Consider the following 26556-nt stretch of genomic DNA (forward strand, 5'->3'; position numbering starts at 1 on the left):
TTTTCTCCGGACCGGAGGGGACATGGGCTTGTGTGCTACCTGCATCCTGTGGATGGGGCTTTCCTTGTTTGTGTAGACTGGTTGCTAGCATGCCGTGGCCCGATACTGGTCCACGGACTGGGGGTTGGGGATACCTGCTCTAAGATACAGTGCTCATGTGTTCAAAATGCAGATGCTTGGTAGACCACCTGCACTTCACCTGCCTATCTTTCCCATCCCTGCAGCCTTACTCTTCTATGGGGTGCTCCATCACCCAGCTGACATTCACTATTCTTCTTGCTCCCACTGCTGAAAAGGTATGCAAGGCTTTCTTGCCAAGATCATACATGGCAGTTTCCTTGTGAGGACTGGGAAGAAGGTCTCATATGGTCAGCAGCTGCCTCATGGAGGACCAGGCTGGGTACACTGTGTCAGCGGTAGGGGCAAGAAGATGGTGAAGGTCAGTTTTTCTTTTGTGGAAGCATACTTTCATGAAGGTACTCCTCTTTCTTTCTCTCCCTCCCTCCCTTCCTCTCTCTCTCTCTCACACACATACACACGCACACATTTAAACCATGAATAAACTGTTCTGTTGAGACCTGCTGAAGCTACATATCCACATGATGGCCTCATTAACTACTCCAGGCAGTAGTAATAGTACCAAAGCATCATCCAAATAGACATGTACCAAAGAAAGTAAAAAAGTGGTAAATGCCTGGATAACAGGATTTCACCAAAAATATGTTCCATTTTTAGCAGAAAGTTGAACAGTGAAAAGTTGAACACAAAATGAGAAAATGCTTTGAATGCATAATCTTGTTCTAATATATTTGTCGCAGTCTCTTTAAACTTCTCTCTTATGTAATATCAGCAACTGTGAAATGCAAAGCAGTTCAGGAATAGTGTAACAAGAAATGCCTTTGCCAAAAGATTGCATTAAGAAGGCTAAAACACTCACTGCTCTGAATTATGGTAATTATGACCAAAATTAACCATAAATAATGATTTAAGCAGCCAGCAAAGCAAACTATGTATTAAAAGATTAATCTCAACATCTGAAATAACATTGCAGAATGTTACAGAATATGTTACTGAAGTAAAATTTTGTTAAAATCTTTACTAGGAAGAATTTGGGAATTATACTATTTTCTATGAAGATCTTTTAGGGAATGAATCTTCTACTCATTTAAAGACAATTGTAAGAAACAATAAATTTATCAATAAAAGAACAAATGCTTACACAATGCTAATGTCACGTGAAGAATTTGGTGCCAAAAAAACCTCCCTGCAGTCAAGTACTTCGAACCCATATCCTTGGCATCTGTACCCATTAATTTTCATAGACATTACAGTAATAGGAAGATGACCAATGTTCTCAACTTTAAAGTTTTTTGTGATAGACAGAATATGCTTGCCATCCTTCAGTTCTGAAAATCATAAAATTGATATATTGTTATTTTTCTAGCAGTCAATCTATAATGCTAACAAATCTTCCCATAATGCTGCTATGATACATTCATTTATATGCAAGGCAGGAGGGTTAGGTGGGAATAACAATGATATGCAATGCCCCTTCAACATTTTGCCTGTATTAACGCAAAAAACTTTCTATACTACATTATATATTATCCATCCATTTATGGCATATTTACGATCATAGTCACAACAGGAATCAGAGACGTGTGAATAAACATACATGCATGTTATGAACCTAAGTCTCTACACACCTTCCTTCTCACCATACATATCTGTACACTTGAAACTAATCCCATTCAACCCCTTACCAACAGACAAGTTTCGCACTCACGTCGTCTGCAGTCCATAAGGGTTGACTCTGGCACCTTAAATCGAAGAGATCCTCCAGCCCCAGGTAACCTTCCCCCTACTTTCAATAATTCTCTTGCTCCAGTGCCTTCAACATAAACCATATCCAGAATTGTCAAATTATTCCTGCAATAAATCAATGCAAACTTAGTAACTAATTTAAGAAAAGAATACTAGCACCATCACAAATCACCCAACACCATATAATATGCACAATATATCTCAAAACAAAAATTAGAAACATACAGTGATAATTCCTTTTCCTAATGTATTATTAATGAATTAACTTATCCTAAAGACCTCATGGGTAGGAACATCTTCAATTGACACCGACTTTAATGAAGGAAAAAAGGATTTTCAGTAATGGAAAGCTAAGAACATTATATTTGTGTGCACAAAACTGACTACTGGAGGCATATAATGTATAAAATATTCGAGGACATATAGATACATTATACATACGAACTATAGAGTTAACATCAGGGGTCCCCAACACCCAGTCCATGCCCCGGACCTCAAGCCCTGGATCCCGTCCTCTGCCTGTTGGGAACCGGGCCACACTAGCGGCAGGCAAGTGCATGTGAAACCATCCCCTCTCTCCCTCCCCACCACTGCTGCCAGTCCATGGAGACAGAAAGGTTGGGGACCAGTGGTTTACATCACATCATATACTTCAGGTGTGAAGTGTTTTAAAACATCTGCAATGAACTTTTTAGCTTCAGCCTTTTTGAAGAAAGTAAAAAGTAGACCTACCTGACTAATATAAGGGAAGTTACTCTCCTGTAGTCAAGAGGTGTAAAGACAACTCCAACTCTCTTCATTTCTAGGGGTTGCAATTTCAAATGAAGCAACTCAGAACTAGATCTGATATAGTCATGGCCTTCCTGTGGTTCACCCCGCCAAACAAAATAAAAATATGTTATTTATATTTGTATATTTTTAAAATAAAGATTAATAAGATCAACAAAATATTCCGATGCCCTTTTTTGTTTGTAAGAAAATAATTCTTTTTCAAATTGTTTACTAAGAAATGAATGTTACTGAGTGTAAGACTCAGTGTGTTACTTTTAGCATCAAATCAAGAAACAAGTTTGCCACTCAGACTTGTAATTATGAAATGGATGACTATATAAATTGATATAATACATAAATAAATTTAATATTATTTTTACTCTACACTAGGCATGTCAAACTGCTGGCCCGCGGGCCAGATGCATCACAATGAAACCGCACCCTCCCCATTGCAGGCAATGGGGAAAAAGTCACAATACATCACGTGATGTCATAAGTTTAACATGCCTGCTCTACACTATTACTTTCTGCATAAACAACAGCTTAGGCAACACAGAGAACAACAACCTTAAATTGAAATATCAGAACTACAGAACATGTGTACCAAAATTAATAAACTGGTTACAGATTAAAGTTGGTGAAATCAATGAACAAATTAAACATGATGGTTACATTTCCAATAAAATTAACTAATTTTGAACCATTTTATCATAGAATCCATCCCATACAGTCAAATAAACATTATGCAGTCTTTCTATACTCTTTTTTTTTTAGAGATACTGGGTATCACTCTCAAATCATTCGAAAATTTCTTGCTGCCAAAGACAAAATGACTTTCACTTCTACATATAATAGGACCACCATACTTCGGATGTAAAAATCTATACAACCATTAGATGGCGTCAAGTAACTAGTTTACTGTATCTTTTTGCTATCATCCAGTACCTAAGATATATTACCTTATATATGCTAATATATAAAAACTGACTAGACTAGCAAGTGAATCTTTCTTCAAGGTTCTCTCTCTTTTTGTACTGGAAGCAATTTTCTATAACACTTAAAAATACGGCGGTGTTTCTACCAAACTTTTTTTCTAACTCCCACCCACCTGTGGTAATCATTTTATTCAGTGGTATAGCTAGTTTTTCTTCCAATTTTTTTTAATCCCAATTGATTAGAATCTGTTTTCTAACTAAACTTTGCTCTTTTAAATGTATGCTCTCTAACAATAGGGTTTATCTTTCTGTGACTTGCCCTGTATTATTTGATTGTTCCATAAAATGAAAAATATGCAACAGAGACAATGAAAGGTTTTTTTTAAAAAATGAATAAATATTGCACATCATGTGAAAGCTAATTCTACATTTCATAGCAAATATTAACTCTGAATAGTTGAGTGCCTTTTGTGTATATAAACAACACATTCCGGGAAAAGTAAGTTGCTGCAGAATGTATTTAATGTAGATTTATTTTTAAGTTCCCTAATGTTGAATGTATTACATCACTTTAACACAAGACATAACTTACCCTGTAAGTATACTCTTCTGTCAATCTGAATTCAGTGGTTGTATAATTAATAGATTGTATATTTGCACCAAACCTGTATCAAAATGCATTAAAATAGTTATACCCCAAAGACAGAACACATCACAGAAATAACTAAAACACTCAGTTACTTTAAGTTTCTATTTAATTCAAATATTTTCTTTTCAAAAAAAAGCATTAAATACTTTTAATGCTTTTATGTAATTAAATACATAAATCATGTATTAACCACAAATTCTTAATTGTTTTGAAATATCACTCTTGTCATTGTACTGTAAGAAATGATATTTTACAGTTCAAAAGTACATTATACATTTTGTTGCCAGAACACATAATGTAGCCACCATTAAGAATTTTGAGAGAATTAGACCAATTTTCCTACACAATAGCTAGAGGAAATTGTTACTTTTGTCCAAGTGAAAAAAGCAGTGTCGTGCCATCCTGCTGCATTCACAAAAGGGACAAAGCTTCATTGCAATGACACTTCTGTTGTTTTACTTCTCCACACCCCTTTTCCAGCCTATTGCTGCAAATCATGAGAACCAGTTTGGTCTAGTGCAGGGGTAGGCAATCTCGGCTCTTTTATGACTCGTGGACTTCAACTCCCAGAATTCCTGAGCCAGATGAATTCTGGAAGTTGAAGTCCACGAGTCATAAAAGAGCCGAGGTTGCCTACCCCTGGTCTAGTGGTTAAGGCACTAGGCTAGAAAGTGGGAGAGAGTTCTAGTCTTATTTGGGGGGAAACGTGGTGGCTATGCATACTCTCTCTCCTTTATCGCTTCCACACATAACATTTTTTGATAAACTTAATAAACATACAGTTTATTTATTTAATCTATTCTTCTATTCCAGAATGATCTCAAGTGGTATAAATATAATAGATTTATACATTCCTCCCACTATACACATTCAGTACCATAGACATAGATGGAATTCTTTGTATGTGTTGCATTTGAGATAATAAAATAAAAGTCATATTCTTTAATAGCTATTACCATTTGCTGAGTAGACTCAGTGGAGCTTGAGGATCAGGATAGAAGGACAGAGGCAGGAGTTGCAATGTAACTGGGAAATATGAAGGGTTTCTTAGCGTAAAATATTTTACCTAAATAATTAAAGAATTCAAGTTATTAATATACAATTTTGAGGCATATTTTGGCATGTTATAAATTTTATTTTTTATCAGATATTTACAACTATACATAATTATATTTTATAAGATTATAAATGTAAAAAAAAATTCTTTCCACTAATTTCAATGGATGTGCAATGTGTTAAGTGAAATTATTGGCTTCAACCTAGCTCTACAATTTTCCAACACATCAGTTGACGTTAAAATTCTTTTAAGTTGATGCAATTTACTGATTAGAATTTTTTCCACAAACATAATAATATAATCTCACCATGCTGTTCTTTGGTGCAGCTGCATTGAAGTTCAGTGTAAGACCCACCTCTGACACCAAATGGGGAAAAGATAATGCAGATGATTCTTCTTCAGGATTTTTTGGATAAGCAGCTTGAATAATTTCCCTAAGATTTCTTCTGTTAACATATGTAAAAGAATGGTCAATAACTTTAATGTTTTGATATAAATATCAATAGATAGACAGATATAGATATAGATAGATATTCTTAATAAGACTAAAAATGCGAATCCTGAGTGTGTGCATGTTAGAAAGAAAAGAATCGAGCACCAGGATAGAAAAATAAACAAACTGTTTAATATGCAGAACACTTAGCTTTCATTGGCCAAACACCAAGGGCGGCCAGTTGCTCAAGGAGGCATGGCTATCCGATGAAAATTCCATTAACTGTCATATACACCTTTTACCTGCTTACCAGACGCTCAGGGAATGGGAAGAACGATGTTATGACTTACGACAGGCACAAGTCTGCTCTTTGCAGGATCTGAACAACGCTGCTACAGGCAGAACAACAGCGATCCCCGGGAAGGATGAATCTTCAATGTGCCCTGTGTCAGACTTTGGGACGTGCCCTGTATTAGATCCTGATTTGGAGGGTGTAGCCACAACAATAATCCCCAGGAAGAACGAATCCACAACATGCCTGGCTTTAGGTCTTGAGACGGAGGCTTAGGGTCGACCAAAGAAGGGGGGGGAGGAGGTACAAAACAACTGCGGCTGGCTAATCATCGGCTCCCTGATGTGTACACGCTCACCAGGGGAGCGACCACGAATAAAACAACTTCTGATCCTCTCCTATTCTTACTCTGATGGCAGTTTGGCTGATGAAAGCTAAGTGTTTTGCATATTAAACAGTTTGTTTATTTTTCTATCCTGGTGCAAGAGAGAGAGAGAGAGAGAGAGGGGGGGGGGGGAGGTGGGGGAAGGGAGAGAGAGGGAGAGGGAGAGGGAGAGAGAGAGAGAGAGAGAGATGGGGGAAGGGAGAGAGAGGGAGAGGGAGAGGGAGGGAGAGAGAGAGAGAGAGAGAGAGAGGGAGGTGGGGGAAGGGAGAGAGAGGGAGAGGGAGAGGGAGAGGGAGAGGGAGAGGGAGAGAGAGAGAGAGAGAGAGAGAGAGAGAGAGAGAGAGAGAGAGAGAGAGAGAGAGAGAGAGAGACTAAAGGCATGACTAATCAAGGAGAGAAACAACCTAGAACTAAGGAGAAACTTCCTGACAGTTAGAACAATTAACCAGTGGAACAACCTGCCTCCAGAAGCTGTGACTGCTCCAACACTGGAAGTTTTTAAGAAGAGACTGGGCAGCCATTTGTCTGAAATGGTGTAGGGTTTCCTGCCTGAGCAGGGGGTTGGACTAGATGACCTCCAAGATCCCTTCCAACTTTACGATTACGATTACGATTAGATAGATAGATAAGATAGATAAGATAGATAGATAGATAGATAGATAGATAGATAGATAGATAGATAGATAGATAGATAGATAGATATAGACACAGACAGATAATATTTGTGAAATTATTTACAATAGTCCAACTGTGTGACATGACTAGGGCCTGAATGACTGAGCTCAGGGATTCCTGATCCAGGAAAGGCTGCAACTGGCGCACAACCTGAAGTTGTACAGAGGTTTTCCTAGCTGTGATTGCCACTTTTTTAAAAAAAAACAACCTATCATTGGAGATACACATTTTTAAACAAAATAGGTTTGAAACTTTTTAATATTTCACTATATCAAATGTTGCTGAAAACATTGGCTAATATAATTTATTAATTAAACATATTAACCAAAATATTAACTAAATCAAATAAGCTTGGCTGGCTGGGGAATTCTGGGAGTTGAAGTTCACACATCTTAAAGTTGCCAAGCTTGAGAAACACTGAACTAGATTATTAGCCTTTTTCCCCATCCAGTATACACTTCATTCTTCCTTTTAACTGATTATTCAATTCTTCTTTGGCATCAGAAACTGGTGTTTAATCCTACTCATCAGAGCCAGATGCAAGGAGGGCTAATCTCTACCATTACCTGCAAGGTTCCATTTTTAAATGTTTTTATCTCCCTTTGCCATATAGTAAATAGTATAAGATATGTTGTCTGAGTTCCCCTCATGAGAGGGGAGCTGAAGAGAACCAACATGGCGCTAAATATCCAATACAAAGCAATGTGCTTCTTTTACTCCACTGCTTAAAGTATTTTTAAGGAAAAAAAAGTGAAGACTAATTTTGATAGTGGCTGAACAAATAAGATGACAATGGGATGAGAGATAAAAGAATATCGCCAATTGGACACCTGTTTCCAGACTGTCTTCCAAGCCCTTCCTCCGAAGTCTAGGGTCTGATTTAAGTCAGGAAAAAAATAAGTTGCACACTATACCTGACATTTTACCCATAATTCATCTTAATTTGACTTATGGTTATTTTTGCCACTTACAGAAATTTAATTATAAACCACAACTCTAGCTGTAGACAAAATCGCTAAAAGAATATATATATATAATATAATATATATAATGCAAACCTGCAAATTTCACTCTGTTTAATTTTTTGCCATTTTTCATGGAGTTCATATGCAAGATCAGAATCCACATTCCATGTCGAGCTGTCAAGAGAAAGACTTCTTTCCCAAAGAAGATTTGCTAAAATGAAAATAATACTCAGTTATACTGTTATACAATGTTTACTTTAATTAATACCTCTCTGACCATCATCTCATTTTAGGAAAGTACCAAAGAATCTATACTTTTTTAAAAAAATTGAACAACAAATTTTATCTAATACATGTGATTTATACAAAGAAACTCCCCTTGTTATTATTTCTCTTTCTTATGCTGGAGCATCTGACTTATCTTTCTCCGATGCACTGCCTTGCCCTATTTTCCTGTTCTTGTAAAAAAAAAAAAATCTAAACCTCTGTACTACTAAATATTAAGCAGCAAGGACAGAATATTGCTAAGATCTACAAAGAATAAATAGCATTGCAAAGAAATGAATGCTAGTTGTTATATATTTATTTGATATAAGATAACAGATTAAACATTATTTTTCTACATTTACCTTTGTCTGACATTCTTAAGGAACAGTACATATCATGATGTGCTATGACTTCAAAATGAGTCTCTCCTTGCTGAAAGATAATTTAAAAACAGGTTAAGCAACATTATCGTGGAAAAGTAAGTTTCTAAATGTAAGCAAGCTTCCACTATGATTCATTCTTATGTTTTATGTGTTTTGTGAATTTTTAAAATACACATAGAACACAAATTAAATTAAAACGTGTGTGTTTGGTTTTTTTAAAAGAACCATAGAAATTGTAAACTCCTATGACCAAAAGCTTTTAATTTCTGTCACGGTAATACAAAGTGGTCCAGAAAATCTTGAGTCTTACTTAATCCAGATTCAAGAAAAACTGCTTTAATTCTATTTATTTAATCTTTTAAATACAATTTATATGTCTGCCCAACTCAAATATTATGACTTACAGATGGCAATAAATTAAAAAAATGAAACAATTTCACTTAAAATACAAAACATTAATAGGTGACCAGAAAAATCTTATTCAGATATTTCCCCAGATGAAAGTGCCATCCGGGAGCTATTTATTAGTTTGTTAACAGTTTTCCTGTCTTTATATGTTATGGAAAATAATTCCACAGACAACAAATTGCAAGTAGAAGAGGCAGTACCACTTTTGTAATATTATCATTATTCAATGCATTCTGTATATATAAATTTAGAAAAATATAGTACCTGAGACAAAGCAGAATAAATCTGTAGTGGAATCTCAAATATCACTCCAACATTTGTAGTCACAAAAATACTGGAAAATAAACTTGTTACAGATTCCTGTATGTGATATTTCAAGGAAAACACATTCCAACAGCCAGGAGGTAGAATCAGGGCTCCTGTGAAGTTCAGAACCTAATGACAAAAACTTCAGATTAAGTTTATGGTAAATAAACATGTACAAATGTTACTTGATTTTATGCCTTTTGATTCTAATCCTACTGTATATGAAAATAAAACAGCAAACAAGGGGTGTGTTTGTCCTGCTACTGACATCTTCTCCCTGCTGCAAGACCATTTCCTTCAATATCTAGAAATTCCACAGCCAATCGTGTTTCAAATATATTGCCCCAAAGTGAAAACTGATTATCAGTTCAACATTCAACATCCTCACAATTTCACCGGCGCTTCACAAATTCAATCACCAGTAGGATAATTTCTCAGATGTGTATTGATGCTTAGTGGCATTTTAGAAGCTGTTCAGAATAAGTTAAACAGCTTACTTCACAGCTACCAAATGCTAAAATAAACCGGGAAGGCCCCAAACTGCATTACTCTAGCTTACATAGCAGACCTTTTGAGAGGTCTTGTACTCATTCACATCCAATACCCAAATCACAGTAGTTTCACATTGGTTCGATATGATGTGTTTGCATTGTGCATTATTGTTGATGGAATGCGCCGAACTGAATTTGAAATTTATTTTTTATAATACAGTGATAAATACTTAATTCATATAAATGTTCATAATTTATACCAGTCATAGATAAGGTATCATTATTTTATGTAGAATGAATAAAAATATAGATATATACACAAACAAATTACAGAAAGGAGGTATGACTGAGCTGAATGAAAGCACTATTATATATAGATAGAAATTTGAGGGAAAGTGCACTATGAGATCAGAAGTAAAAAAAAAAATTACCTTTAGAATATCCTTAGTTTGCCTTGATACATATACATCATTTAGCATAATGCTAAAATCGAAATTATTGGTAAACCAAACAGACCAAAATGCTGAAATATTGTAATGTGGTTCTATGTGAAATACCACTGCAAATGGATTAATGCCAAAATATCTACAGAGATAAAATGAACAATTAAATGTGAAGACTGACAATAATTTTAATTAATATTGTATAAATATCTCTGTATAAAACAATACAATGCATAAAGATTTTTCAAAATACAATAAGAAGGAAAAAGAATATTAATCTGGAAATTGCCTGTTTCTTTCTTTCCTTTCCTTCCTTCCTAACCCTATAATCTCAATATATAGTAAAATCTATCTGCTCCAAATCAGTCATTAAAAAATCAATACATCCCTCTGGAGTCTCTGGAAATTGTTTTTAAATCATGTCAAATGAGTTATGATATCTGGATTAATTCTAAATTATAGAATATGTATTCCTATTTTTGAGGATTTTGCACTGTAGTACATTATTACATATTTGCATTAAAAACTCACCCTTCTATCACTGGATGCAAAAGACACGGCTTAAGTAAAGTTGTTCTATCCAGTAGATTAACTCTTTCTTGGTTGCTTTCATGACCACATAGTTTACCTATGTCAAAGAAAGGGGGAAAAAATGGATCCAGGAAACTATAGACCAACCAGCTTGATATCAATACCTAGGAAGATCCTGGAAAAGATAAGCAACAGATTTGCAAACACCTAGAAGAAAGCAAAGTTATAACCAGAAGCCAACTAAAGTAAAAAACAGATCATGTCAAACGAATGTAATTGCATTCTTTGACAAAAGTAACTAAATTAGTGGACCAGCAAAATGCTGAAGACATAGTATACTGGGATTTAAGTAAGGCATTTGACAAAATAGATCATAATCTACTTCTTGGTAAATTAGAAAAATGTGAAATAGACAGCATCAGCACCAGATGGATTTGTAACTGGCTGACAAACCATATTCAATGTGTAGTCCTTAATGGAACTACATCTACAAATAAGCAGTGGGGTACCCCTGGGTTCGTCTTACTAAGCCCAGAACTCTTCAACATCTTCATAAACCATTTAGATGAGGGAATAGAAAGGAAATTCATCAAATTAGCAGATAACACTAAGCTGGTAGGTATAGCCAAACTGCAGAAGACAAGCTCAGGATCCAGAAGGTTCTTGACAGATTTCACTGGCCTCTATCTAACAAAATGAAATTCAATGGTGAGAAAAGTAAGATTTTATACTTTGGTAAGAAAACTGAAACGTACAGGTAGAAAACTGTGGAACCTGGCTCAATAGCAGTAACTGTAAGAGGGATCTAGGATTCCTAATGGACAAGCACTTTTATGAGCCAGCAGTGTGCTACAGCTGCCAAAAAAGCCAATGCAATCCTAGGCTGCATTTACAGAGGGATAGAATCAAGATCACATGAAATTTTAGTACCACTTTATAATGCCTTAGTAAGACCACACTTGGAATATTCCCATTTTGGTCACCACAATATAAAAAAAATGTTGAAGATCCAGAAAGAGTACAGAGAAAAGCAACAAAGATGATGGTTTTGGAGTCTAGAACATATAAAGAACAGTTGCAGGATTGGGTAAGTCTAGTCTACTGAAAAGAAGAATTGGGATGACACAAATAAGAGGTGGTCAACCTTTTCTCCAAAGCCTCTGAAAGCAGAACAAGAAGCTGTGGAAACTAATCAAGGAGAGAAGCAACCCAGAACTAAGGAGAAATTTCCAGACAGTCTGAACAATTAACCAGTGGAATGACTTGCCACTAGACGTTGTGGGTGCTCCCTCACTAAAAGTTTTTAAGAAGAGATTGGACAGCCATTTGAAATGGTAGGGTCTCCTGTTTGGGTAGTGGGTTGGACTGGAGGACTTCCAGGGTCCCTACCAACTCTATAATTCTGTTCTGTTATTCTGTTATTCTTTCTATGACTGTGTGTTCCTATCCAATCAAGGCCAAAGAAAGTCTGAAATGGCATAGGATCTCCTGCCATGGGCAGGGGGTTGGACTAAAAGACTTCCAAGATCCTTTCTAACCAATTCTATGTTCTAAAGGAGCATATAATTTTGACGTGTGTTATGGTCCATGTGGTTGTGAAGAATCAGACATGACTTACTGACTGAATGATGACAACAACAATTTTGGCATAGATTTCACATATATCTTAGAATCTTAACAATTTCTTGAGAAAATTACTACTGTATCATTTCATTAATATGTATCTGAATAGATACTGCTGCTTGCAAAATGTTTAGAGTTAGAACGTAAAGTCCAAGAAATGAAGAAAAAAGAAAAAAAAAGTGCTAGAAACTGAGGGAAGCAATTTCTCAGATAAAATTATTTAGAAAGAAAATTACTGAAAGTAGATTCAAAACTAAAAATATACACCTTCTAATTATACTGATTATGCTTTTGACCATATCCATATAGTACACATAATTGGGAATTTAACTATGGAAGAAAACCTAAAATATTCTATAACACAAAATATTTTCAAATAAAGCAACTGTTTGAAAAGTGTATTATTTTTTCTGAAATGTAGCCACACTGTGTACTGGTATCCTACCCACTTTAATTTCTCACTTGTATCTCACTTTTACCGAGATGAATAAATTGAGGTAGATTGTAATTATACATGTATACTCACATGCATTTCATACAAACACACACGCACATACACACGCATTTATACTATAATATAATGTGACTTATGTTTAATAGTCCTACTAAAAGGACCACGGATTTCAATAAAATATATACTTGAAATGTTCTTTAAAAGTCAAATTATAAAGTATGCTATGTTAATACATTTTGCTCTTTTATTGTTGTTTTATTAGCAAGGTAGACAAAATAATTAAAGTGAAAATAGTTTTTAGCTCTGAACAAAAACAGACCCACAAACATCACTTATTATTACACAACATATGAAAATACTGTACCTTTACAAATAATAGAAGCCACTTTTGTGAAATTCATGGTCAGCGATGGTAGCAATATTGGCTCAAAAATCAAAGTAAATATGTTTTCCTGGGTCAAATGTTTTATATCCTGCAAAAAAGGGCAAATTATATCACTTATTACTATCGTAGTTGCTATAAATAGGCAAAGTTTCAAGTCCCTGCAGTTTGTCCCATCAAGCCATGCTTATTCTGGACTCATACTAATGAACAAAGCCATTAATATAGTTTCAAGTCTGTTAATGTAGTTCTATACTATGAATTAGCACAGAATTACAACATTCTTCTTGATTTTTAAACTATTACTTCCCCACTCCCTACTTGTGCAAATTCTTTCATTCACAATTTACACAAAAGGTATGTCCTAATCTTCTTTTCAATTCTCATTGGAAGTGACTGATTTTTTTTCTCCTTTGTTCACAAGAGATGGGAAGAGGTTGTTGGAATGTCTAATTGTGCATAAAGACAGCAAACAGAAAAATATTTCTCCAAATAGAAATCTTATATATATATATATATATATATATATATATATATATATATATATATATATATATATATTACCCGTTCTCCTTAGCCTGCTGGAAATCAACCCACAACTTTCCACTTCTCACTTCACTGGCTAAAAGCTTTTTGAATCAAGCAGCCTTTCCACAAGAGTAATGGGTTATTCAGAGAAAGAGACACTTAAGGGACAATGTTGTTGTTGTTATTTCTAAAAACTTTCAATCTACTGGTTTCCAGGATAGCTTCTCCCTTGCACACCTGATTCATCACTTAAATTCTAACTCTAAACCAGATTGTGAAATAAAGAATGTTCTGTTCAATATCATAAACATGTTGGTAACAATCCTGTTTGCGTTTTGTTCCTTGACTTGAGGATTTCCAATTCCAATAAAATCAGTTTGCTGTAGTATAACTGCTTAGGCATAAGGGGATCAACAATTTATTAAACATAAAAGTATAGAGCAAAAACAATATGAAACAATATATATATATATTTAAAATTACCTGCACGTACAAAAGGTTGTTTCCCGAATGTAATACATACAAGATTACTGAAGAACCATCTATGCAAAAAGAAGAAAACCAGAAGCAAATGTAAACTCTCTACTGTAACACTATACTATGGTCTAAAAAAAATTAAAGTCAAAAGGGTAATATATCTTGGCCTTACCTGAGGTCTGTGTTTTATCCATTGCTACATAAATTACAAAAAGGTTCTCCAGTAAGTATTGTCTAAGATCCACAAATTCATGCTGCACATTTTTCATTCGGACCATTAAACTTATTTCTAGCAGCAGGTCATTGGATGCAAAGCAACAATTCTAATATAAAATGAAAGGAAAATCCAAAAATGATCACAGGTGAATAATTAAAAGCCTATAAATAGAAGTCTTAAAAGTGGGACTTACCCACATCAAGAAAACAAAACTGTTGATGCGACAAGCAAAGGGATGCTCTGCTGGCATTCTTCTTGTATGCTACGCACTAGCTCAGGAATTTTTTTTGGGGGGGGGCATGGATACCCCAAAGAAGAGCAGTATCATACATATTATATTGTTTTCATGTAAATAGTTTAAGTTTAATTAAGTCTATTTAATGACTATATGTAAATTGAGTTTATAATTTACATATAATTAGGCAACCATGAAAGGGAGTAATAATATTACAATTGATGATGCAGTGTTACTAGATCCACTACTGGATCTAGACGTCAGTCTATAAATCTTAAATGGAACTAAAAAGTTTGATCATATTAAATAATCAGTATGAATAAAGAGAATGAAGCAGTTACCCGAGGCTCTAAATGCCTGCACTACGAAGAGGGCAGCAGTAGTATCCCACTGCTAGTCTACTGAGAATGGAGTTAGGAACCCCTTAGCTTCGCCTGCAAATTCTAAACTACTCCCCTGCCCTCATCGGCCACCTCATGACCAATGCTGAATGTTTCATATGCTCAAAACTCTACAGGCTGCACTAAATTCCATCTTCTTGTTTGATTTTAACTTTAGGTCAGCACGGTATGAAAGAAAAAGTTCTGTCTGACATTCAACATTGTATTGGTAGAGGAAAAATTTTGGAAACTAACTGCCCTTCATTCCATTCCAAAGTCCTCCAGTATTCAGGAGTACAGGTAATTCTCACAAGAGTTTGTTTGGTGACAAGTTACAATGGCAATGAAAAAAGTATGCAAGTTTTGCACATTCCTAGAGTCACTTTAATAACAGAAAATGTTGTGTCTACCTCATTTTAAGATCCCCAATATATTAAGAGAATCAAGAAGACAGGAAGGGAAACATGGCACAGAAACCTATGTTAGATAATATCCAGCTTGAAGTTGAAGAGAAAAATATCTAGAATAAAAGTGGCTCTGCTTAACAAAGCTAATTTTTCACAGAAAAGAATGTTTAAGAGCAATTATTAAATAATTCTAATAATGTTCACGAATAAATAATAAAAAGGACACAGGAGCTTTCATGTTAAGACACGTATTACTTGAAAAAGACTTGATAAAGATAAAGAGGGGAGAATTAGTTTTGAAAAGATAACTTCAGTGTATATGCCAATGTAAACCTGAACAATGAATCAGGACTGGTTCAAGTCACATCTAACAGCAGCTCAATTTATTGCTCATAGATAAAATGCTTATAGTCGTAAAAGCAAATTTAAGAGCAAACATACATGCCATACCTTAAAATAATGATACAATTTGTTATGTAAACTGCATTCAAGGCGAACTTTTACATGACTGACATTCCTAGTTTCTGCCTGAAAAAAATACATAACCAGTAGTTTTATAAAATAGTTCAAGAAATTGAAATCTAGAGGAAAATAAGGAGAAACTGATAATATTTAAATAGAACAAAAGGTTATGTCAAAGTACAGAGAAGTACTTTCTTCTGTATCAAAATCTTGGGCTTCCTAACCAGAAACAAGAAATCTGGGTCTCTAATTACTGGACCCAAGGTTGCTGATCATAGCAGCCTTCCATTATATACTGTATACGATGTACTTCAGACATTTTAATAATATACAAATGGCATGTATGCTTTTTAATATTGTAATTTATGTTATTTGTGTTAAAATAAGTAACCACTTGAAAAAGTATTTATAATTTTGTCACATCAGATTGTCAAAGGTACTTACTGAAGAGTCTGCATCCAAAATATAAATGATAAAAACATAATATAATATTTACTAAATTTAAATAGCATAGTTGCTAATTTTATTTCATTCCTACATTCAGAGTTTTACATTTCCACAAGGGGGAGATATAAGATCTTATTTAAATTCTTTCTATAAGCACTATATTTTGTGGAAATATTAATACCTAAGATCGAAAAGTGTGTGTAGTATCAGCTTTGTTAAAATACTGTACAGGAGAATCAGCAAAACCTATACTTATAACTCACTCTGAAAGAATATTTAATAAATCAGTATAATGACTAACAGCATAACAACTGAAACAATCAATGCATCTTTTAATAAACTACTAGGGACTGTTTATGTTGTCATGGTATAGAGTAAGCAGCCTTGCTATATTTAAGGCTAGTAAACTTCTCTTACCACGTTTAATTTAGCAAACCTGTTCCCCTTGCTTCTGCTACATCATGCAGAGCCAGTGATCGAGTTTGCATGAATATTTTTTATTTAAAATAAGATCTAGACTTATATCGTCCCTTTTCTATGGTTATTAATCGTATATGAAAGTGGATCTTGCCCTTTAAAAACATATTTATTCATAAAGGTGAATAAAGCACTTTTTTCCCTCATTAAGCTAGAACTTCTTTTTTTAAAAAAAGTTCACATAGCAGTCCACAGTTCTAGCTCTTTTTAAAACTTTTTCCTGTTTGCAAAGTGGGAAGCCCTTAGCATGCAAATCATACCCTTTACCTATATACTTTCACATATAAATCTAATATTTATGTTCCACAGACTTCAATGCACTTTTATTCTGCCCATAAAATTTTTAAAGACAATGGCACAAACAGAAAAAGTTTATGATAGAAATTTTTTTTTAGAAAGCACACTGATTTGAGTGCTGAAATTTGCATTCCTGCTTTTTCTGCTCTAAAGTGGTCAGTCAATATGTTAATTCAATTCATTCAGTTCTGGATAACAATCTATTATAAAATGGCCAATCACTACTGGGCACTCTATTATCATGCTTCAACAGACAAATGCTACAAGATGAGATTCACACTTAGTTTTTCAGATATTAACCACAAAGCAATATCTAAAACAGGGGTCTCCAACCTTGGCAAGTTTAAGACTTGTGGACTTAAATTCCTAGAATTACCCAGACACCATGGCAGTTGAAGTCCACACATCTTAAAGTTGTCAAGATTGAGAAACATTGCTCTAAAATGTTGTTTAAATTCTTAAACAAATTAAATATTATTTGCATTTAAACTTAATTAAAATTAAATATTATGTGATTTCCGGAGTCCTGAATTTAATTATTTCTCTGCATCTGGCACATTACATATTGCTATGTTTAGAAGCAGGCAGCCAAGGGAATAAGATTGTGCATTTCTCTTTTACATAATACTATGTAAAAGAGCTTAAGATTGCTTCAGAACAATTATGAATTGATCTAACTTGTTATGAATAAATAACAGCAGCAATCAATGTAATGAAATCCTTAATAATATTTGTTTGTAAGCAAGATGAATTTTTTTTTAAAAAAAAATCTCATTAAGAGATCCTCTCCTTAACAGTATGTTATTTAAGAGGTATGTATGTACCAAACTGGTTTGTATGTCAGGAATTTTGCCTGCTTAAATTAACTGATGACAGTGAGTGATAATTAAGTCAAAGCATGGATGTATGAGAAAGCAAAACATTGGCTTTCTTTATTTTTAGAGCAAAACCCTCAGCATAATGGAAACACTTGTCTGCAAAACCAGAGCCTTTAATTATTGGTTACTTCATCAATAGGGTTACGTTTCCCACCATTTACAAACTCATTATTAGAATCTTCAAATATTATTACCCATTCTCATTTCCCAGGTCACACTCAAAAGTCCAATTAATACTGTACTTAATAAACAGGACATTGAGAGTAATAGATATTTTTTAAAAGAATACAGTACCAGTGTTTGTGAGATCTGAATACTATTGATATGGGGAAGCAGCAAATAAGTGTTTGCTAACTCCTCTCTAGAATCTTCTGAAACAGCTTCTGAAGTTCCGGTTCCAAATACCTAGTGTAAAACAAGATGTTATATTAAATATTTCCAACAATAAATGTAATAAAGAACTGCAATCTTTTACAAACACATTTATATAATGCTATTTTAACAATAAATAAGATATTGCAGCATTGAGATACTGTTCATGGTAAACATCTAGGGTGTAAATAAAATTTCCTTTCAGGAAACTTCAAATGCAACTGACCAAATTTTTTTGAATGTCACACCTACTCCCCTAAACAACAAATTATGTTTCTTACAAAACAGTTCTCAAAACTTTGTAATGTAAATAATATTGAGGGTGAAGATTCATTCTCCAAGCTTGTGAGTTGGTTTGTGAACATTTTGTTACCAACTAGGTAACATCTTCAGCAGATTTTAAGGGATTTCAGTGTCAGGGTTCTGTTTATAAGGGCGTCAGGTGTGGGTGTCAAGGGAGGGTCTTGTGATCCGTCAGGTGTGAGTCATCAGTGACAGTCTTGTGATGGGTCTTGTAAAACTCACACCTGAAGCCCTTATAAACACTGACACAGACATCCCCTAAAATCCACTGAAGATGTTACCTACCCTGGTAACAAAACGTTCGGAACCAAGCCACAAGCTCGGAGAACAAACTCTCACCTGAGGTACAGATATTTCCACTATTGTAAATAATATTTTTTGTATAACATATTAAATTAATATTTGTATTTGTTTGCACCTTGCTTTAAATTATGCAAATGATGTAAAGGGCTGCAAATGATGCACAAATGTCAATGATGTAAGGATGTAAATTTTCCCAATTCAGATTTAATAGAACTTCAGATTTTTTTTCTCCATGTTTATAATCATTAATCAAGATTTTATTGTATGTTATTGGCATTAAAAGTACATGCATGCATGCATGTGTTTGTATATTAAGGACATGCATCACATTATATCTATTACTGGAATAGCCAACATAATGCTCTCTTCATTATATTTGAACCAGCTATCCCATCTAGCTTTAACTTTTTGTAAAACAAGCAAACCGACCAAATTTTAATTTAAAAAGTGAAAGCTAATATACCATTTGCCCTCTTCATGTATCCCTAAAAAGTGTTATAAACTAGAGAAGCAACAACTTTTCTGAACTCTCACAGTAGCTACACAGGCCTAGTAATGTAATATTTTTCAGGTAAGGGCTGTTATGATGTATTGTACTCAAGTTTCTGTTTCCTTAAGCTACTTTTTGCTATCTCCTTTTCAGACCCAACTTTTCCAGCTTCTGTCTTCAGAAATTTGTTGTCTCCAGAATGACTTGTTCCAAAGATAGCACAGCTTTCCAAAGGCTGTGGTGACAGTGCAAATTTACAAAGACAGGGCTGTCTTCAGAAGGAAGGAAAAAAGTAGGAAAGTAGGAGAACTTTGCCAGAGAAGCTGGGTTCAAAAAGGAGGCAGTTTTTACCCATGTTCCACACTAGCGTAAAAACTAGGGCTATAAACAAAGGCATTATATTCTCAGATGACATGATGCTTTGGTCCCCACTACAGTGAAAAGAGGATCTTTGTTTTTCATAAGACAAGGATGAAGATATTATGCTATGTTTCCTGGTAGGAAAGAGAGGGATGAATGTGTATCACAGTCTGCTTTGCTCCAGCATAGAACTGCTTAAAAATCCAGAGGCATCTACATAAACTATAGAAACATGCCTTTCTCATGCCAGTTTCTGACACCCCAGTAAGACCAATTCTGCAATTAAATATAAAAATGAAGCATCATGACAGTTTAAAATTATGTGAGATAAATATCAAAATATTAATATTCTCAATAAGACAACTTGCCTTTAAAAAAAGGTTTATTAAAATTCATAAATATTATTCTGCTTAAGGGAGAATCACCAACATTAATGCAGAATCCCTTCATGATAGTGAAGAATTGAGGAGCAGATACCTGTAAATATCAATCTCTTACACAGTATGCAATGTTCTGCAAATTGTATTTATTTGGACTGTACATCTTTGTCAGCTTTCACTTGTTTGTCCACTACACCATCATTTGAAATAAAGTATCTTCTGTACTTCAAGCTGGTAAATTAGTATTACCTGATATGAAAATATTCCATGAGTTGAGGTATTTATAAATAATGAACTTTCAAAACTGCCTTCTTCTACTGGAAGAAAAAGTACTCTGAAATAAATTTTTCCCATTGCTGGAATCACCTACAAGTAAGATAAAAAGTATCTGATGTTCAATATATTAAATTGCCATAGATTTATTACATTTATAAATTACCAAGGGATAGCCACTAACCTCTTTGCTGTACTAAGATAAAACTAGCCAAGATACACTCATTTGCACATCACTTCATCAAATCTACAACCAACTCCCAGAAGTACTACACTATCCGTCTATAACCCATAGAAAATTATTGTCTTCAAAGTGTCACAGTAATGGTGTTCTATTATCTGGTCTTCAATGTATTAATCATCCTTTGATAAACCAGCATAGCTAGGTTACCCATAACATTAAGCAATAAATCATTTTTATGAATCATGGTGGCCAACTTCACATATACAGCTAAGCCAAAAACTCAGATTATAGCTAAGCATTATGGCATAAATCCAGCTACTAGCTATTCACACATAGTTATTAATCACTAACATAATGCCACTCCTTAATGGATACATTCACACATTACTCCAGGCTAAAAAGTGGCTATATTACACCTTAATGTAAAATCCATTTTAAAGGGATTTAAATGGATTTCATGTGGTATCAAATAGCAGTGACTAGTATCATATTACATATCCTCTTCTCATTCTTCATGGCTTTTTCCTACATTACAATTGTAAGCAACAGCTTGTAAGGTCTGGATGAAATGGCAAATTACAATCTCAGTACAGCTGTAACTACTGATTATTTATTTATTTATTTATTTATTTATTTATTTATTTATTTATTTATTTATTTTTGGGACTTATATCCCGCCCTATCTCCCGAAGGACTCAGGGCGATTATAATTAACAGAGAAGAATACTCAGTCCCGATTTACAAATACAGAATGAAGCAAAATATTTTAACACAAGACATATTAAAGGATACTTTTGAGCAATGGTCCCAGAAGTTAGTTTTAAGTGTTTGCCTCTACAAACAGACTGTGTTTAAAAGATGCTATGGAACAGGAGCAAATATTACCTGACTTGATTGAGAGTGATATAAAGGTACCTCCATCATGGAGGACAGCTTTTGTATTGTTGATCCCAAAGGAGGATCAAGATCTTACCCAACCTAAAAATTATAGACCTATATCGCTCTTAAATACAGATTATAAGATCTTTGCTAAAGTATTGGCTAATAGATTAACGCAAGTTTTGAAACAAATGATTCATAGTGACCAATCGGGATTTATATCTGGGAGGTATATGAAAAATAATGTAAGACAAATTGTTAACTTGCTTGAATATTTGGATAAGAACAACCAAGTCTCCGCAGCACTGATATTTTTGGATGCAGAGAAAGCCTTTGACCAATTGAATTGGCAGTTTTTATTAAGAGTTGTTGAGGAGATGAATTTTGGAGAAGGTTTTCTACATGCTATTAAAGCTATATATCAACAACAAACTGCACAAATTATAGTTAATGGGGGATTAACAGAGACTTTTAGAATTGAAAAAGGTACAAGGCAGGGCTGCCCCCTATCACCATTATTGTTTGTTTTAACATTAGAGATTTTACTAATTAAAATTCGAGAGTCCTCTTTGATAAAGGGAATTAAAATAAAACAGAATGATTATAGACTGAGAGCTTTTGCTGATGACTTGGTTGTGACAGTATCCCAACCGCTACAGTCGGTTGTAGACTTGATGGAAATTATAACTCAGTATGGTAAGGTTTCTGGGTTTAAGGTGAACAGTAATAAAACTTAAGATATTATCCAAGAATTTATCTACGAGTGAAAGGGATATGTTATCTAACTTAACAGGTTTTGAAATAGTGAAGAAGGTTAAATATCTAGGAGTGCATATTGCAGCCTCAAATGTAAAATTGTATAAGAATAATTATGAAACACTATGGTTGAAGGTACAAAGGGACTTAAATAATTGGAAAAAAATTACAATTATCACTACTGGGAAGAATTGCAGTTGTTAAAATGAATGTTCTACCAAAGTTCCTCTTTCTGTTTCAGATGATACCTATACTGAAAAAGGATGCTAACCTTGATCAATGGCAGAAGGGTATTAACAAATTTATCTGGGCGGGGGAAAAACCAAGAGTTAAATTCAAGATTTTACAGGATGCCAGGGAAAGAGGGGGACTTAAGGCGCCGAATTTGAAATTGTACTATGATGCGGCTGCTTTGACCTGGGTTAGTGATTGGCTTAATTTAACTAACAAGAGAATACTTCATCTTGAGGGATGGGATTTGGTATATGGATGGCATGCATACTTGCTTTATGATAAGAAGGTAGACAGGGCTTTTAAATCCCATATTCTTAGAAGTGCTTTACTGCGTGTCTGGAAAAAGTACTATAATAAGTTAAATTATAAAATACCGATTTGGGGAATTCCTGGACACGCGATAGAGGGTGTATCTATGGGAGTGAGTATGGATATGGTTTCTTATAAGGAACTACTCAAATTGCAAGGGAATGATTGGCAACTTAAATCAGCAGAGGAGTTAAGACAAGAAAACATAAATTACTCTTGGTTTCAATATACCCAATTGAAAGCTAGGTGGAAGTCAGATCAAAAGGTTGGTATCACAATTACAGATCAAAATTTAGTAAAGCAAATTAGAGATCCAAAATGTGCACATATAAAGAGGATATATAATGCTTTAATTGAATTGGATTCGGAAACGGAATTGGTTAAAGATTGCATGATAAAGTGGGCACAAAATATTCAGGAACCAATCTCGTTGGACACCTGGGAGATAATTTGGGTCAGAAATGTTAAATTTACCCAGGCTCAAAATTTAAGAGAAAATTTTTACAAAATGTTTTATAGATGGCATCTGGATCCCAAGAAGTTGTCCAACATGTATCCTAATCTGCAGTCTAAGTGTTGGAGGTGTGGTAGCTTAGAAGCTACCTATTTCCACATGTGGTGGACTTGTAGAAACATAAAAGCCTTCTGGATTAAAATTTGGTGGAACATTCAAAAGATTTTTAAGAGGAAGATAAAGTTTTCCCCGCAATTGTTCTTACTGGGTATTGTTGTAAATTGTGATGTCAAAGAGACTAATCTGATGTTGAATATGATAACGGCAGCACGGTTACTGGTGGGACAATATTGGAAGAAGGACAATCTGCCCACGGTAGAAGAATGGGTGTTTAAAGTTTCTAATCTTGCAGAAATGTCCAAGATTTCTGCTTATTTAAAGGATCACTCACAGGAGAGATATATTTCAGTTTGGAGGAGATGGATAAATTATATTGAAAACAAATATGGGACCAAAAAGTTCCATTTAGCTTATGAGTAGAATTTAGTGGGATATTGTTATTGTTAGTAGTTATGCTAAGAGAGAGTTAAAGCGCAGTACGAATTTGGTTGATTGTATATTGTGTAAATTTTTATTTAGAATATGATTGTTGTAACTATAATCCTGTATTTAGCTCTGGGAAGTGGGGGGGGGAAGTGGGGGGGGGGGGTTGGGGTGGGAGGGATTTGGGGATATATTGTAAAATATTGTAAAACTCTTTAATAAAAAAAAGAGAGTGATATAAAGGTGGATTTAAACATGACATGGAAAAAAAAGGTTATAGAAGACATACAAAAGAAACTGATGTTTTAATAATAAAAAGGATATATAAAACTGATTTATTTGAACAAGGTTAAAAGAGTCCTTAAAGGACTTTTGCTGACCAGGACTGAAACAATATAGCTATAAGGATTTGCTTATAGATAAGAGATGGAATATGGAAAGAAGAGTGTTGTATTTTAAGAGTAGGTGATAAGATAAGCTACTAAAATTGTTTATACTTTTGATGACAGGAAAAGTTAAATATACACATATATGCACTCATACACACACACACACACAAAGAGGACATTTTAACATTAAGGATGAGATGCGAAAATCTCTATGGAAATAGGTTCACATTTCCATATACTTGGTTTATGTTGACTGATGCCCTTCAACAGCAACTGGACTTGAAAACTACCCTTGAAATGAGGTCAACTTCAGAGTAATTTGTGACAAGGGTAAGGAGGAAATATTATAGAAAAACATTTTAATACATTTTAAGGATACCAAAATTTTGGCACTGATTATGATTGCATCCATTATACTTTGCGAACAAGTCCCAGATTTGTTTTTCTTCAAAAAGACATGATGAATTGCAAAATAAATTTTTATTTTGCAAAAGGAAAACACAAGAATTTTCAAACCATATTTTAAGTATTTCATTAAGGATAGTTGTCAAGGTTCTGTTAAGGCTTAGCCTATTAAGGATAAAAGAAGAAGCACTACAAATATATAGAACTTGATCCCATATCAGCATATGCAAGTTGTTTTATGTTTCAGGGGTTGAACCGCATTTCAAACTTGCTGTTTGCATCCTGTATGAATTCACGTCATATACTTATAACAGGAAAAATATTACATTTTACAAAAAGGAGGGGGGGAAATGTTGTAGTATGTTTGCCTAAATGAAACAGAACCCAATAACATGATGTCAACCCACCTTTATTCTTTAAAGCATGTGATATAATAATGCAAAATTATAAATATACTTGGTTATCTTGATATCTTTTAATGGGTTGTAAATGAGAAACAATTCAGTTCTTTCACAGGAAAGTGTGTCTATTTATTAATACAAGCTAAGCCAAAGCCACAGCTTTCTGTCTTAAAACTGAGTCAGTATTTTAACCACCAGAGCCTCAAATGGCCTCCAACAGAAAGGTTTCTAAGGAAGTGTAGCACAATATAAAGGGGTTAGTACTTCAGCTTTTAGTAATGCAGTTGTTGCGCACATGAGTATTGTAGCTACAACTTGTGTCATTGTGTTAGAAACTTTTTGTAGTTTGAGTGCAATTTGGGGATTCAAATTTTCAGGAGACATAAAACTCAAGATTGATTTCAGGTGTTTCAGTATGGTAAAATAGAACCAAGGCATAAAGACTTCATTGTATAGGTAGTCCTTGATTTACAACTGTTTGATAAAGTTACAATAGCCTCGGGAAAAGTGACTTATGACCTATACTCGCACTTACAACTGTTGCACTACCCCACAGTTATGTGATTGCAATTTGAGCGCTTGGCAACTGCCTTGTATTTATGACAGGTTGCAGCCTCCTACAGTCGCATGATCACGTTTTCCAATCTTTCTTTGCCAATTTACAACCACAACTGGCAAAAAAAAAAATCCATTGAGGAAGCTGGATTCACTTAATGACCATATGATTTGCTTAACAGCTGTGAAGATTCACTTAACCCCTGTGATAAAATTGTCATAAAATCAGATATGACTCAGCTTATGGCTGCAATTTACTAACATATATTCTGGTCCCAAACTATGATTTTAAGTCAAGGACTTACCTGTAGCTACAGAGAGGGTAACAAGAACATGTATAATAATACGGATACTGAATGGGGAGGGAATTCATTGCAGGTGTACCTGCAATCTATATCTATGGTGAGCATAGAGAAAACCTCAATCTTAGATCTTAATGTGGAGAGGGGCAGAGCTGATATTTAATATTCTCTTACAATCTGCTTATGTATTGTATTCCTCCCCAAACCTTTTATCACATTCCTGTGGCCTCATACAAAGGCCTATACATTGATATACCTACGTGTCCTTGATGGCACTGAAGGAGTCTCTCAATAATATTCCTATCCAAGACTGTTAATGTACACATTTACTGTAAATATTGAATCAGTTGCATATGTACTTTCAAACTGATTCACATATCACTTTAGAATGCTGGAACTGTCTTCTATACAGACAGTCCTCAACTTACAAGCATTTATTTAGTGACCATTATAAGTTATAATGGCACTGAAAAAAAATGATTGTTTTTCAAACTTATGACCGTTGCAGCATCCCCATCAAAACTTGGGACACTTGGCAACTGGCATGTATTTATGACACTTGCAGTGCCCCAGGGTCATGTAATC

General features: G+C 34.4%; 1 protein-coding gene across 4 annotated transcripts in view; it reads right to left on the reverse strand.

Moving 5' to 3' along the window:
• TMEM131L (transmembrane 131 like) overlaps positions 1-26556 on the reverse strand; it is a 65808-nt gene that overhangs the window by 13038 nt on the left and 26214 nt on the right. For 2 of the 4 annotated variants that reach the window (XM_081332307.1, XM_081332305.1), the window contains exons 6-22: positions 20537-20653; positions 18374-18484; positions 15969-16046; positions 14452-14602; positions 14286-14344; positions 13257-13365; positions 10816-10912; positions 10273-10426; positions 9309-9479; positions 8616-8685; positions 8080-8197; positions 5544-5682; positions 5136-5245; positions 4123-4195; positions 2557-2687; positions 1787-1929; positions 1220-1406 (exon numbers count right to left, since the gene is read on the reverse strand). In XM_081332307.1, coding sequence (XP_081188433.1) covers positions 1220-1406; positions 1787-1929; positions 2557-2687; positions 4123-4195; positions 5136-5245; positions 5544-5682; positions 8080-8197; positions 8616-8685; positions 9309-9479; positions 10273-10426; positions 10816-10912; positions 13257-13365; positions 14286-14344; positions 14452-14602; positions 15969-16046; positions 18374-18484; positions 20537-20653 — 2018 coding nt within the window. The remainder of the gene's footprint in view (positions 1-1219; positions 1407-1786; positions 1930-2556; positions 2688-4122; positions 4196-5135; positions 5246-5543; positions 5683-8079; positions 8198-8615; positions 8686-9308; positions 9480-10272; positions 10427-10815; positions 10913-13256; positions 13366-14285; positions 14345-14451; positions 14603-15968; positions 16047-18373; positions 18485-20536; positions 20654-26556) is intronic. The other 2 variants (XM_081332306.1, XM_081332308.1) reach the window with 2 other exon arrangements.

Source organism: Vipera berus, assembly GCF_964194415.1.
Source record: "Vipera berus genome assembly, chromosome: 7".
NCBI lineage: Eukaryota > Metazoa > Chordata > Lepidosauria > Squamata > Viperidae > Vipera > Vipera berus.